This window comes from Phialemonium atrogriseum, assembly GCF_030411735.1.
Source record: "Phialemonium atrogriseum strain 8032-3 unplaced genomic scaffold QBC33scaffold_6, whole genome shotgun sequence".
NCBI lineage: Eukaryota > Fungi > Ascomycota > Sordariomycetes > Cephalothecales > Cephalothecaceae > Phialemonium > Phialemonium atrogriseum.
Window position 1 is genome coordinate 401,983 of NW_026848143.1, and position 10,130 is coordinate 412,112.

The following is a 10,130-nucleotide window of genomic DNA, read 5'->3' on the forward strand; positions in this document are numbered from 1 at the left end:
CACAGGCCACTGTAAGCTTATGTGCAGTACAACTTCAACTCCACCTCCAAGCTCCAAGCGGCGACAAGTCTTGGTGTATTGGGGTTTGCAAACAACGGGATTATCCCCTTACATATACCGAAGAGACTCTCTCCTCTCAATTCAGGAGCTGACCCATCGTTCTTGCTAATTCTTCAATCTTCTCAAACGAATACATACCATGGCCCCCTGAACAAACGATTATACATGTCATAGCATGGCCGTTTCCGGAGATTATGATACCCGTGATGCGGGCCAGGACTTTCTGGACCGCTCATATCTGACATACATTGTACCGTCCACAACGAATTTCAGGCTTGAGAAGGCCCTTGGGGACACAGCGGATCAATACCAGGCCCTCTTTGACGCCATTGACCGACGCGAATGGCTCTTCTTCGGTATGAGGTTGGAGTAGTGCTCCCATGCCGTTGTCCCACATTGCTTATGCGTAGACTCCAGATGAGACCATTGAAATATACCTGGTTTTGCGAACTCGGTACGCCGAGGAGAAAGAGTTACGGTCTTGCCTCGGCAGGATCTCGGTCTCCCTGGACGCCCAGATTGTGAATAGCCATACCCCTGACCGAGACGGCGCACCCGCCAGCGAAGTGATATACAGCGGGGTTGTTGAGGCTACCCAAGAGCCGGTTATTGTTACGGATGAGGAGGAAGATGGCAGGGACGGCGATGATGAGCGGTATACATATATTGTGTGGAAGCAGCCAGTCTTCTTGGCCCGTCCAAGGATACGCCTGCAGAGTCCCTCAGTTGTATTCTCAGCGGCGGCCAGTCTCCGCCCCGCGGACGCTGAGTTGTCTGGGCCCCTGAGATCTGGCTACCTGCAGAGTCGAGTGCCTCTGGGCATGAATCTCCTCGAGTCGTTCAGCGGAGACCCAGCGCTCGGGGGAGTTAAACCAAGACTATCAGCCTTGAGGGTGTCAAGGGTCGCGCCGGTTACCCAATCCGCGGAGCAACTGCGCCCCATCAAAGGCTTGCAGAACCTCAGCCTGAAAATCTTCCCAGCCGTGCATACACGGGTGCGCTTCGCCCGGCCCAACGCATCACCTCCTAGCCCGGCGTTGATCGCCCTCCTGGAAGTGGATTTCAGCCCGTTCTTCGATTGCGAAGCTGTTCTTGACAAGATCTCTCTCACGGTTAGCGACGGCGTCGTCGAAGACCTTAACACACAAGATGGTATGAGACTGCCCCTTCGGTGTGTCGCGCACGATCATATCACATTCCTCTACCGCCTAGCCCCAGAGCAACTCGACAGTGCGAACAAAAGCTCCATCCGTAATCTCGATATCACCATCGAAGTGATGGCTTTGGTGAAGCCGGATGGGCCGGATATTTGCACCCCACGGCTGTCATTGGGATGGACGACGACCCTGGACTTCTCCCTCCCCGTTAACCCCGGGTTTGGGCAGCCCATGACGCAGCCGATCCAGCGCTCGCACCGCCCCAGCCAACTCTCCATCGGGGGCGGCGCCGACGCGCAGTCCCTCATCTCTCCCTCGGTCAGCCGGCCAGATGCCCTCCCGGCCCTAGAAGCCGCCACGGCGCGCAGCACCGAGGTCCCGATCCCCAACTTCGGCATCACCATGACCTTCACCGGGCCCGACCGCTCCGTCCACGCAGGCGACGAGTTTTCCTGGACCGTCTTCGTGGTCAACCGCACCAAGCCCGAGGCGGGGCCTCCCGGGGCCGCCGCAGCCCCCGCCACCGTCGCCGCCCGCAAGCTTGCCCTCGTAGCGATCCCCCGTCGGCGGCGGAACGACCACCCCCGCGTCGTGCGCCCGCCGTCGATGGCTAGCCCGGCGGGGTTGGCGTCCAAGCACGACCCACTAATCGCCGACGCGGTGCTGGATGAGAATGTGGTCCACGCGATGCAGAAGAGCAGCCTGGTCGATGGCACGGACGTGGTGTGTCTCTCGGCAGATGTGCGTGTCGGGCCCTTGGCGCCGAATGCGTGTGCTGTTGTTGAGCTGAGGTTCCTTGCCCTTCGCGAGGGGATCGTCGGGGTTGAGGCGGTGCGAGTCATCGATCTGGGTTCGCAGGAGCATGTTGACGTACGGGAACTGCCTGTCGTGGTTGTCGAGGGGCGCGTTGGGGACGCTTAGGAGATGGCCGAAGTCGAGAAATGGAGCTTGGGCTGGTCGGTTGGTGCCCTTCCACATGGAGATACCCCAGTTAGATAGCAAATGCAAAGCAGCAATGTTCAGCGCCATTGGAATCCATGGAAGTCTGCTGCCCATCACCCAACGATCCAAACCTTGCTCAGCTCGGAGGTGAGCAACACTAGTAGGGAGAAACAGACTCTGGGTAGCCAGTGCTTGGATCTGGTAAAGCCCCCTAACCAGGTCTATCTCGTCTATGGTGGAAAGGGCGTGCTGTCCTATATAGGCCTGGGAATCCACAATTATTGATATTTTGTTTGACACATATTGCGTTGCGTGAAGCTGACCAGTGTAACCAGGATGGTCGGTGGCTTGCCACCATTGCATCCAACACGCACCACACAAAAGTAAGGATATCTCTCCTCTATCCTTGATGCTACTAGGTTTGCAAAAGATCCAGGGTTGGTTTATCTTACTCCCTCTCAAGACCTCGAGAGGCTCCATATTATTGAAGGTCCAACGAACACAAGTCGTGACACTGATTTACTATTATCGTCTGGCCAGAGCTGCCGAGACACGCCCTGCGTATGCCCGCTGCTCAAGCCCGCTCGGGGACCTGCATGATTATCTCACTATGTGCCCAATACACCCTAGTAGGAGAACGTTGTCTGGGTCAACAGGAATGATCTTATTGGGGTTTGTCATGTCAGGAGAAAGATACACTATATATAGGCCATCCTATTGCGGCCAGTCTGAATCGTTTGCTGTCAGTGACGGCGATGGCTGTGTAGTGACCAAAAGTGAGTCCTCCCATGTCCCCCCTGATTCAAACGCTCAACACTTGACGTTCCGTATGGCAGTTTATTCATAGACTCTGTGTAATGGCCCCACCCTCTTGTCCGTCCGAGCGATGGCGAGGGCAAGAGCGCCCGTCGGTGCCTCGACCGATTCACAACTCATAATATATCCAGCAGAGCACCTGCCACGGGGGTACGAAATGAATCACTCGGGTTCCTCCTGCCCATACGTAATCCTGTATGAGTCCCTTCTCGACCCTCCACCTCTCCCCTAGGCCAGTATTTAATCCTCAGTCCTTGTCCTCCTCTCCCGGAGTCTTTTCCGAGGAGTCCAACACACACAAGCATGGAGAAAGTTGGTTGACATGTCTCCTTCGAAGTCTCCTGACGGGGGCTCAGGCCCCGTCCCGTCAAACCAACAAGATTCACACATCTCGAAGCAGGGGAAGGAGCCAGCGACGCTGACCTCGCTGCCCAAAGAATTGATCCTGGAGATCTGCAAAGGCCTAAAGAAGCGTGGCAGAATAAGCCTATGCAACACGTCGCGGCAGCTCCATGCATGCATTGCACCTTTCATATACTCTTCTATCGTGATTAGCACTAAATCTCAGTACTACCGAAGGAATAATCTGCTGCAGGCCAACCCAAGACTGGCCCTCTATGTTAAAAAGCTGGTCATTAGGGATAAAGACGAGGAATATCGGGGAAGGTCAGAACATATCCACCTCCAAGAAGGACTCGTTTCTACTCTATCCGACTTGACGCATCTTAGCCTCCAGTACGGATGGACCCATTGGCAAGGCTTACTAGGCTTGCCTCTAAACTTACCACACCTTCGGTCGTTGAACTTTTGTGCGTTCAACCCTCCCTACCCCTTGAGAGCGTGTTCGGGGTAGTCATGCTAACCAGGACCGATCCAAGGCTCTCTGAAATTCCTGAGCTGCTGCTTAGCCACGGACAACATCCGCAAGTCCTGGATCCTCCTTACGCACCCGACGCTGGAGCACCTATCCATCGAGTTCCCCCTGGACGACCCGCCCGACAACCAGCCGCAGGGCCCCTTCCCGGACGACCTCGACCTCGACGCCCTGCGCGGCACCACCAACCTCAAGGCTCTCCGCCTCATCCGGGTCCCCTCCGGCGCCCCCCTAGCCCGCATCCTCGCTCTGCCCCGCCAGCTCGATTCCCTGGCCCTCCACGCACCTACCCTCGGCTTGGGCCCCGACCCCGGCGACCCGACAGACAGCCTCGAGCCCCTGTTCCACACCCTCCGTCGCCTCGAGCTCGCGATCGCCGCCCCCTCCTCCTCATCCGATGACGGTCCCCACCCCCTCCTCTACCTGGGAAAATTCAAAGCCATGACAGCGCTACGCATCCCCGTAGCCCAAACACGCGCGTGGCCTTTGAACCGAGGCCCAGAAATCTCCTCCTCCTTCCCCTCCCCAGCCGACCTCCTCCCCCCTAACCTCGAAACCCTCACCCTCTTCAACTGGAACGGCCGCCCACAGTCCCACGGCATGACATCCCGACTCCTAGACCTCACAGAGGCCGTCTCCTCCCCCTCCTCCGCCTCAGCACCCGGGTCCATAAACACGCGACCCATCCTCCGGGCCTGGCGTGCCCTCGCGCTAGAGGTGGGCGGGCCGACGGTGGTGGAGTCCGTCGGCGTCGACGCGGACGACGTCGTCGTCGCCGTGCCCGCGGCCCTGCTGGACGCGCTGCGCGCGCTCGGGGTCGGCGTCTCGGTCAAGCTGTGGGGCGGCGAGGCGGTTGGGTTCGGGACAACACCGCCGGCGGGGGGCGAGTCGTGGTGGGTTGGGGGCCCGCTTGGTGATGCGGCGGCGGGGATGGGGATGGGGATGGGGATGGCTTGGGGTTCTGAGGAGGATGAGGGGGGTGATGAGGAAGAGGATGAGGAAGAGGATGAGGAAGAGGATGAGGAAGAGGATGAGGAAGAGGATGAGGAAGAGGACGAGGATGATGACTGGGCTGGGGCTTGAAGAAGGTAGGATCCCGAAGAGGGAATGGTGAAGCAGCTCAGAATCCGCTTCTCGGGTGACGCCGTGCCTAGCGGCAGCTGGAAGGGTGTAATAGCCAGTGTATATCACAATGACAGGCACGAGAGGGGATAGTTCCTCGTGGGGCGGCCCATGATCAGGGGAACCAAAAGTGGTCTCGGGGCAGAAGACTACATCATACATGCATGCACTGGCGAGAATATCGCGACATTTTTTGGAACATTCCCAAGATCAAAGTCCTGAATACACTTCTGCAAGGGGTTCCCTGTTCCCGCCTAGTACCTCTGTTCTGTTTGCTGATCAAGACAACACCAATGAAAGCCTCAAGAGTGCAATCGGTACATAAATCAATGACAAATAGTACATGGGAGTTGAGAAGGCCAGTCTGGGGGTTGTGATAAACATACGGAAAGTATCGTCGGGCTGAATAATCGAAACAAGATGGGGTATCGGGCGAATCCTGCACGATTCACATACAAGGTATCGACAATCTTTTTTTGTGTTGTCCATGAATCATGAGCATAGCGACACGTAATCGTAACAAAAAGAAGAAGAGAGAAAAGCGAGAAGAGACATTATCGGCGTTATTCCTCCGACCGTATTCCGTTTTCAGTTCCAGCCGCGCAGCAATAGGAAGCTTCGGGCTTGAGCCCTTTAAAAGTCCCAGGCGGTGTGCGACTTTTGCGAACCTTGCTGCTTGCCAGGGACGGCTCGTACGTGCCCTTCATTGTCACTCTCGTCACCAATACCCCAACCGCGCCCGGCACCCTTCCTTCCTCCCATTCCGTCACCAGCGGTGGCTATAGTGTGCTGAGCATCCGTTTCGGCTCGGGGGGGCCGGCTGGGGTTGCTGTTCTCCTTCTGAGATACCGGCGACTCATCGTAGCCAGCCCAATTGCTCTCCATCATCTTGACGGCCTTCTTGCGGTCATCGCTGACTTTCGCGACATCAGCATCCTTGGGTTGGGAGTTCCCATTGCCATTGTGCGGCGATGCATCCGAGAAGGCGAAGTGGGCATCGAAGTCCTTTCGGCGATCCTTGACATTGGTGATGTTGCCGAGCGCGCGAGCGTCCGGGCCTGGGGTTGGTGCGCTGCCGTCCTCGCGGTAGACATTGTTCTGGTACAGGCCGAGGCCCGTATTGTGTCCGGCACCCCGCGGGCGCCCGATCAGGCGCTGCTCGTTAGAAGGCAACCCATCATCCCGGAACTCAAAGTGTTTCTCGGCGTCTCGGCGCGGCTTGATCTGTTGCACCCTCTTCTCGGGGCTCTCGGCGACTTGGTCGTTCTCGGTGCCCCAGTGCCGCATGTCCTGCGGCCGATGAGACCCCCCCTTGTTGGCGCCAGCCTTCTGCGGCGTCACGAAGTCCTCGAAGGACCAGTTGCTATCGTGCCTTGACTTGGTTGTCTTGTCAAAGGCAACGCCTGGCTTGGGAGCATCTTGCGGGTCAGACCCGTCGGCGAAGTCGAAGTGCTGGTACTTCGTGGGGTTCGGGCGATAGCGGCGTTCGGGAGACCTGCTCTTATCCCGGGTGTCCGATCCAGATTCGACGCCCTCGTCAGGGTCAAAGAGACGGATCGGCTGGAAGTTCTTGCTAGCACCGCCCTTGGGCGCGATGGCCTTGCTCGGGGACTGCGGTCTCCCGCGATCGTTGCTTGTCGTGGCGGGGCCCTCCTCGACGCCCTCGTCAGTGTCAAAGAGACGGATCGGCTGGAAGTTCTTGCTAGCACCGCCCTTGGGCGCGATGGCCTTGCTCGGGGACTGCGATCTCCCGCGATCGTTGCTTGGAGTGGCGGGGGCCTCGACGGGCTCATCCCCCAATATCTCGGTGAAGGATCGCTGACGCGGTCGAGAGCCGGCATACGGAGATACTACAGATTCGGGGACATTTCCGACATCCTCACGCGGCGCAAACAGGGCAAGCGAGGCGTGTGGGTCTCTCAAGATGTTGGTCGAGTTTCCGCGAGAACGATTGACCAGCTCCGAGCCAGAGGGAGGCTTGCTTGCACCTCCAGCAGCCCTGACTGAGCTTGCAATTAGCTTGAGCTGTTCCTTGCTGTCGCGAATGGGCCAGTTGCGACCCGTCCTGCCAATCACGTCGAGCTGCTTCAGAAGCGCTCCTTGGTCCCATGTTTGCCGAATCTGCGAGATTTTGCCGTCGCCATCGAACGTCACGATATGGAGCTGGAGATGGTCGAGATTAGCATGTTGCGGCCAGTGCACGGGTGTGGGGTATGGTAAGGGGGGTGGGTGGCTTACAATTGCGAGAAAAACGATGTGATCGGCCACGAAATTGTCATCCAAGCCGGGGAGGTATACCCCTCCGCTGCTAACGAATTCCAAAGAGGTCTCGGTCTCGACGGCGATAGCATTTCGGCCTTCGACAACCTGCAGCAGATCTTCCTTCGGCTTCTTGACCTGGTTGCGCAGCGAGCTCAGATGCTTGATGATTTCGGTTGGGCCATGGAAACTGGTGGTCGTGGTGATGTAGTGCAGCGATGCGTCTGCTGCCAACGCAGATGAGTTGGGCGCAGCAAGAAACTGCCTATACGCAGCTTGGAGTGCCATTGTTGATTACTATTTCTTCCTCTTCTGTATTTGCTACCACAACAACAACAACAAGTAGCTCTCTGAGTAGGGAGAGGGGAAGGAGTGACGGTCTGCTAGATCAAGATTTCGAGACCAGAAGGTAGGTTGTTTACAACTTGCTTGATTACGTGTTTCGTCAGGGCGAGGAGACAAAGGAATGTCGCGAGAAAAGCGTGTGTGAAGGGGGGGAAAGAAAATCGAGAAAGGAAGGGAGGCCCTGTTGACACTTGCAGTCAAGACAACAACAACCAAAACAGCCTGCAAGGGGATGCGCACAGGGTAGGGGTTTGACACCACTTTCATGTTTACCCGTTCTGGACTTTCGTTCCCCCTCCTGCTTCTCCTGCTTCGCCCCTTCCCCCACTTTACTTTCAGAGGAACTGCTTTCCACGCGTTCCGCCCTGGTTGATCCTTGTTCCCGCACCACCAAGACGAGCATTAGTGCTGTGCAGGTCTGGGCTAGCGTGCCCAACGGTCCTCCAACTCCATTCCTTCACAGGCCAGACACTTCGATTGGGAGTTGGACCTGCAGCCCAGAAAGAAAGTACTTCTTTTTGCAGATTGCCCAGGAGAACAACCTTGAAGGCCATAACCGCGGCACAAACAACATTACAGATCCAAGCATGGAAGGGTATGGAAGCTGCGACGTGTCTTCTCCAGAACCCAAGGCCATATCAACTTGGTTATCTGTGTTGTCAATGTTGTTGCCCCGTGCATCAAAAACGATCGATCGAATCGGAGATCGCTTTCTCGGCCGCGGATCTCTCTCATCGAAGCCCGCTAGAAGCCTTAGGCCGGTGGCCATTGCCATCGACCAAGAGTGTTGACTGGGGAATAAATAGCCTCTCCTCTTATACACCACCCATGGGTATATGTGAGTTTGGAGAGCTGATCCTTCTTTGGGACAAGGAACCTCGAATTCCATGCTGGTTGTCAAGTTGACACTTGTCACAAATCAAGCCTGCAATCTCTCAGCTTTCCCACCTTCAGCAAGCCAAGTTAGCCCCTCACGAGCCAGGTTCGCGTTTCAGGCGTTACAAGGATGCGCGTTTCATAGAACACGCTAGACCCAAATCAACTTCTCTGCGCGTTACCCGTTTTGGCCATTGGTCTCTGTCTCCTTTCTACCTACTCCTTTTACTCTCCCATGGTGCAGCCACTGGCAGTCCAGCGAGTGCCCAGAAAAGTCATGCCTGCCTGTCTGTGATCGGCTATGTGTGCGCTGGAGTGGCAGTGTACTATGCAGTAGCAAACGGATCCCCTGCGTCTCACATCCTCGTGTCCTAACTCCAGGGAGAGATATCAACCCATATCATCGACGCGTCGCTATGTAGTTGCTCACGCCTCCCTCTGTATCTAAGTCAAGTCAGAGCCCGGTTTCAATTTTGGTGTGTGGCATCTTGCAGCCAGCAACAAGTGGGATCTCCCTGCCTCGAGTAAATAAAACCAGTTTACTCTCTGCAGCGTGCTTCCGCGTTGTTGATCGTTTCGCCAAAATCTCCGGGATGACCCCCAGGCCCGGTGATCCGTACATAAACTACTCCTTGTCTACACACAACACCGCACGCCTCTGAACGGTGGGTCGCCTGCTTCAATTGATGGATTCATGCGCACAAGTCGTGCCATGGGCTCTCTGACTGGTTCATTTACAGTGTTTGCCCACCGCTTCTCCCTCGGTATTAGCTCGTTTCAGGTGCCTCGCAGCCCTCCTGCCTCACCGCAATTGCCCACCAAAGCTGACGGTGGTCTGACTGTCGCAATCTTAATTCCCCGGATTTTTCAGACATCTGGGCTACAAACAGCCTTATGATGCAATGCATCGGCTGTCGAGTCGCCTGAGAAGGGCCGCCTCACCGTTATTCATGCCAATGATGGGCTCGATGTGAGGCAAGGATCTCCCAACGCCCTTGTTGCACACGCTTCGGCGTTGCATGAGAGCCTCCGCCGTTTGTATATCTATCTTTGTCCCAGTCGCACGGTCGAGTGACTCGAGAGGCTCGCCCCAGACAGCACTCCCGTCTGTTTAATATCTTCTCTCTGGCTTTCAAGGTTAGCTCTGTCGAGCCCCTTCTCTACTCATCGCCCACTCCTCGGGCGTATCTTGAGCCACACCCCAACCTAGAAGGGCCCATTGGCAGTCAACGACAACCAAGACAGAATGCACGTCAAGCCAATCCAAAATGGGCCCATTCCTACCAAACCCCAGTTGCACTCTCGAAAGCACCATCATACGTATAATGGCTTGCGCCACTTGCCGACGGTTACCTGGGTCAGATCGCCTACTCTACGCAACACCGAACGTGGAGACTACACCCTGGTGTATGAAATCATCCTCTATTTCGGCCATAATCGAGCCTGCACCATCTACCGCACCTGGGACGATTTCAGGGTTCTGCGGAGAGGACTTACCCCTTGGAGGCGTGCAAGCGTCTTCTGTTCGGAGAATGATGTCCGCAGCTTGGACAGATTCTTGAAGGAGGCTCTCGCCAAACGCCCACATGAGTGTGCCATGGAGTACTTCCTGAGGAGGAGATTCGACGACTGCGGTGGACGTTGTTGAGGCTCGAGGAACTGCGACCGCCGCCACCAAG

General features: G+C 56.5%; 2 protein-coding genes across 2 annotated transcripts; one reads left to right on the forward strand and one right to left on the reverse strand.

Annotated features, from left to right (window-relative positions):
• Positions 1 to 64: 64 nt before the first annotated feature.
• On the forward strand, positions 65 to 2,410 carry QBC33DRAFT_487559 (TRAPP trafficking subunit Trs65-domain-containing protein). The gene is made up of 2 exons (XM_060425429.1): positions 65 to 416; positions 478 to 2,410. The coding sequence occupies exons 1-2, from the start codon at positions 236 to 238 to the stop codon at positions 2,136 to 2,138; spliced, it is 1,842 nt and encodes a 613-aa protein (XP_060285730.1). The 5' UTR covers positions 65 to 235; the 3' UTR covers positions 2,139 to 2,410.
• Positions 2,411 to 5,368: 2,958 nt separating this feature from the next.
• QBC33DRAFT_324138 (uncharacterized protein) lies at positions 5,369 to 7,775 on the reverse strand. Its single transcript, XM_060423611.1, has 2 exons — positions 7,210 to 7,775; positions 5,369 to 7,134 (listed from the first exon to the last, which is right to left on the reverse strand). The coding sequence occupies exons 1-2, from the start codon at positions 7,516 to 7,518 to the stop codon at positions 5,605 to 5,607; spliced, it is 1,839 nt and encodes a 612-aa protein (XP_060285731.1). The 5' UTR covers positions 7,519 to 7,775; the 3' UTR covers positions 5,369 to 5,604.
• Positions 7,776 to 10,130: the final 2,355 nt, after the last annotated feature.

Bases quoted from the DNA above. Each gene is read 5' to 3' on its own strand.
- QBC33DRAFT_324138 (XM_060423611.1), bottom strand. From the start codon at position 7,518: ATGGCACTCCAAGCTGCGTATAGGCAGTTTCTTGCTGCGCCCAACTCA. The intron at 7,135-7,209 runs GTAAGCCACCCA...GACCATCTCCAG, and splicing joins ACATCGTTTTTCTCGCAATT to CTCCATATCGTGACGTTCGA.
- QBC33DRAFT_487559 (XM_060425429.1), top strand. From the start codon at position 236: ATGGCCGTTTCCGGAGATTATGATACCCGTGATGCGGGCCAGGACTTT. The intron at 417-477 runs GTATGAGGTTGG...CGTAGACTCCAG, and splicing joins ACGCGAATGGCTCTTCTTCG to ATGAGACCATTGAAATATAC.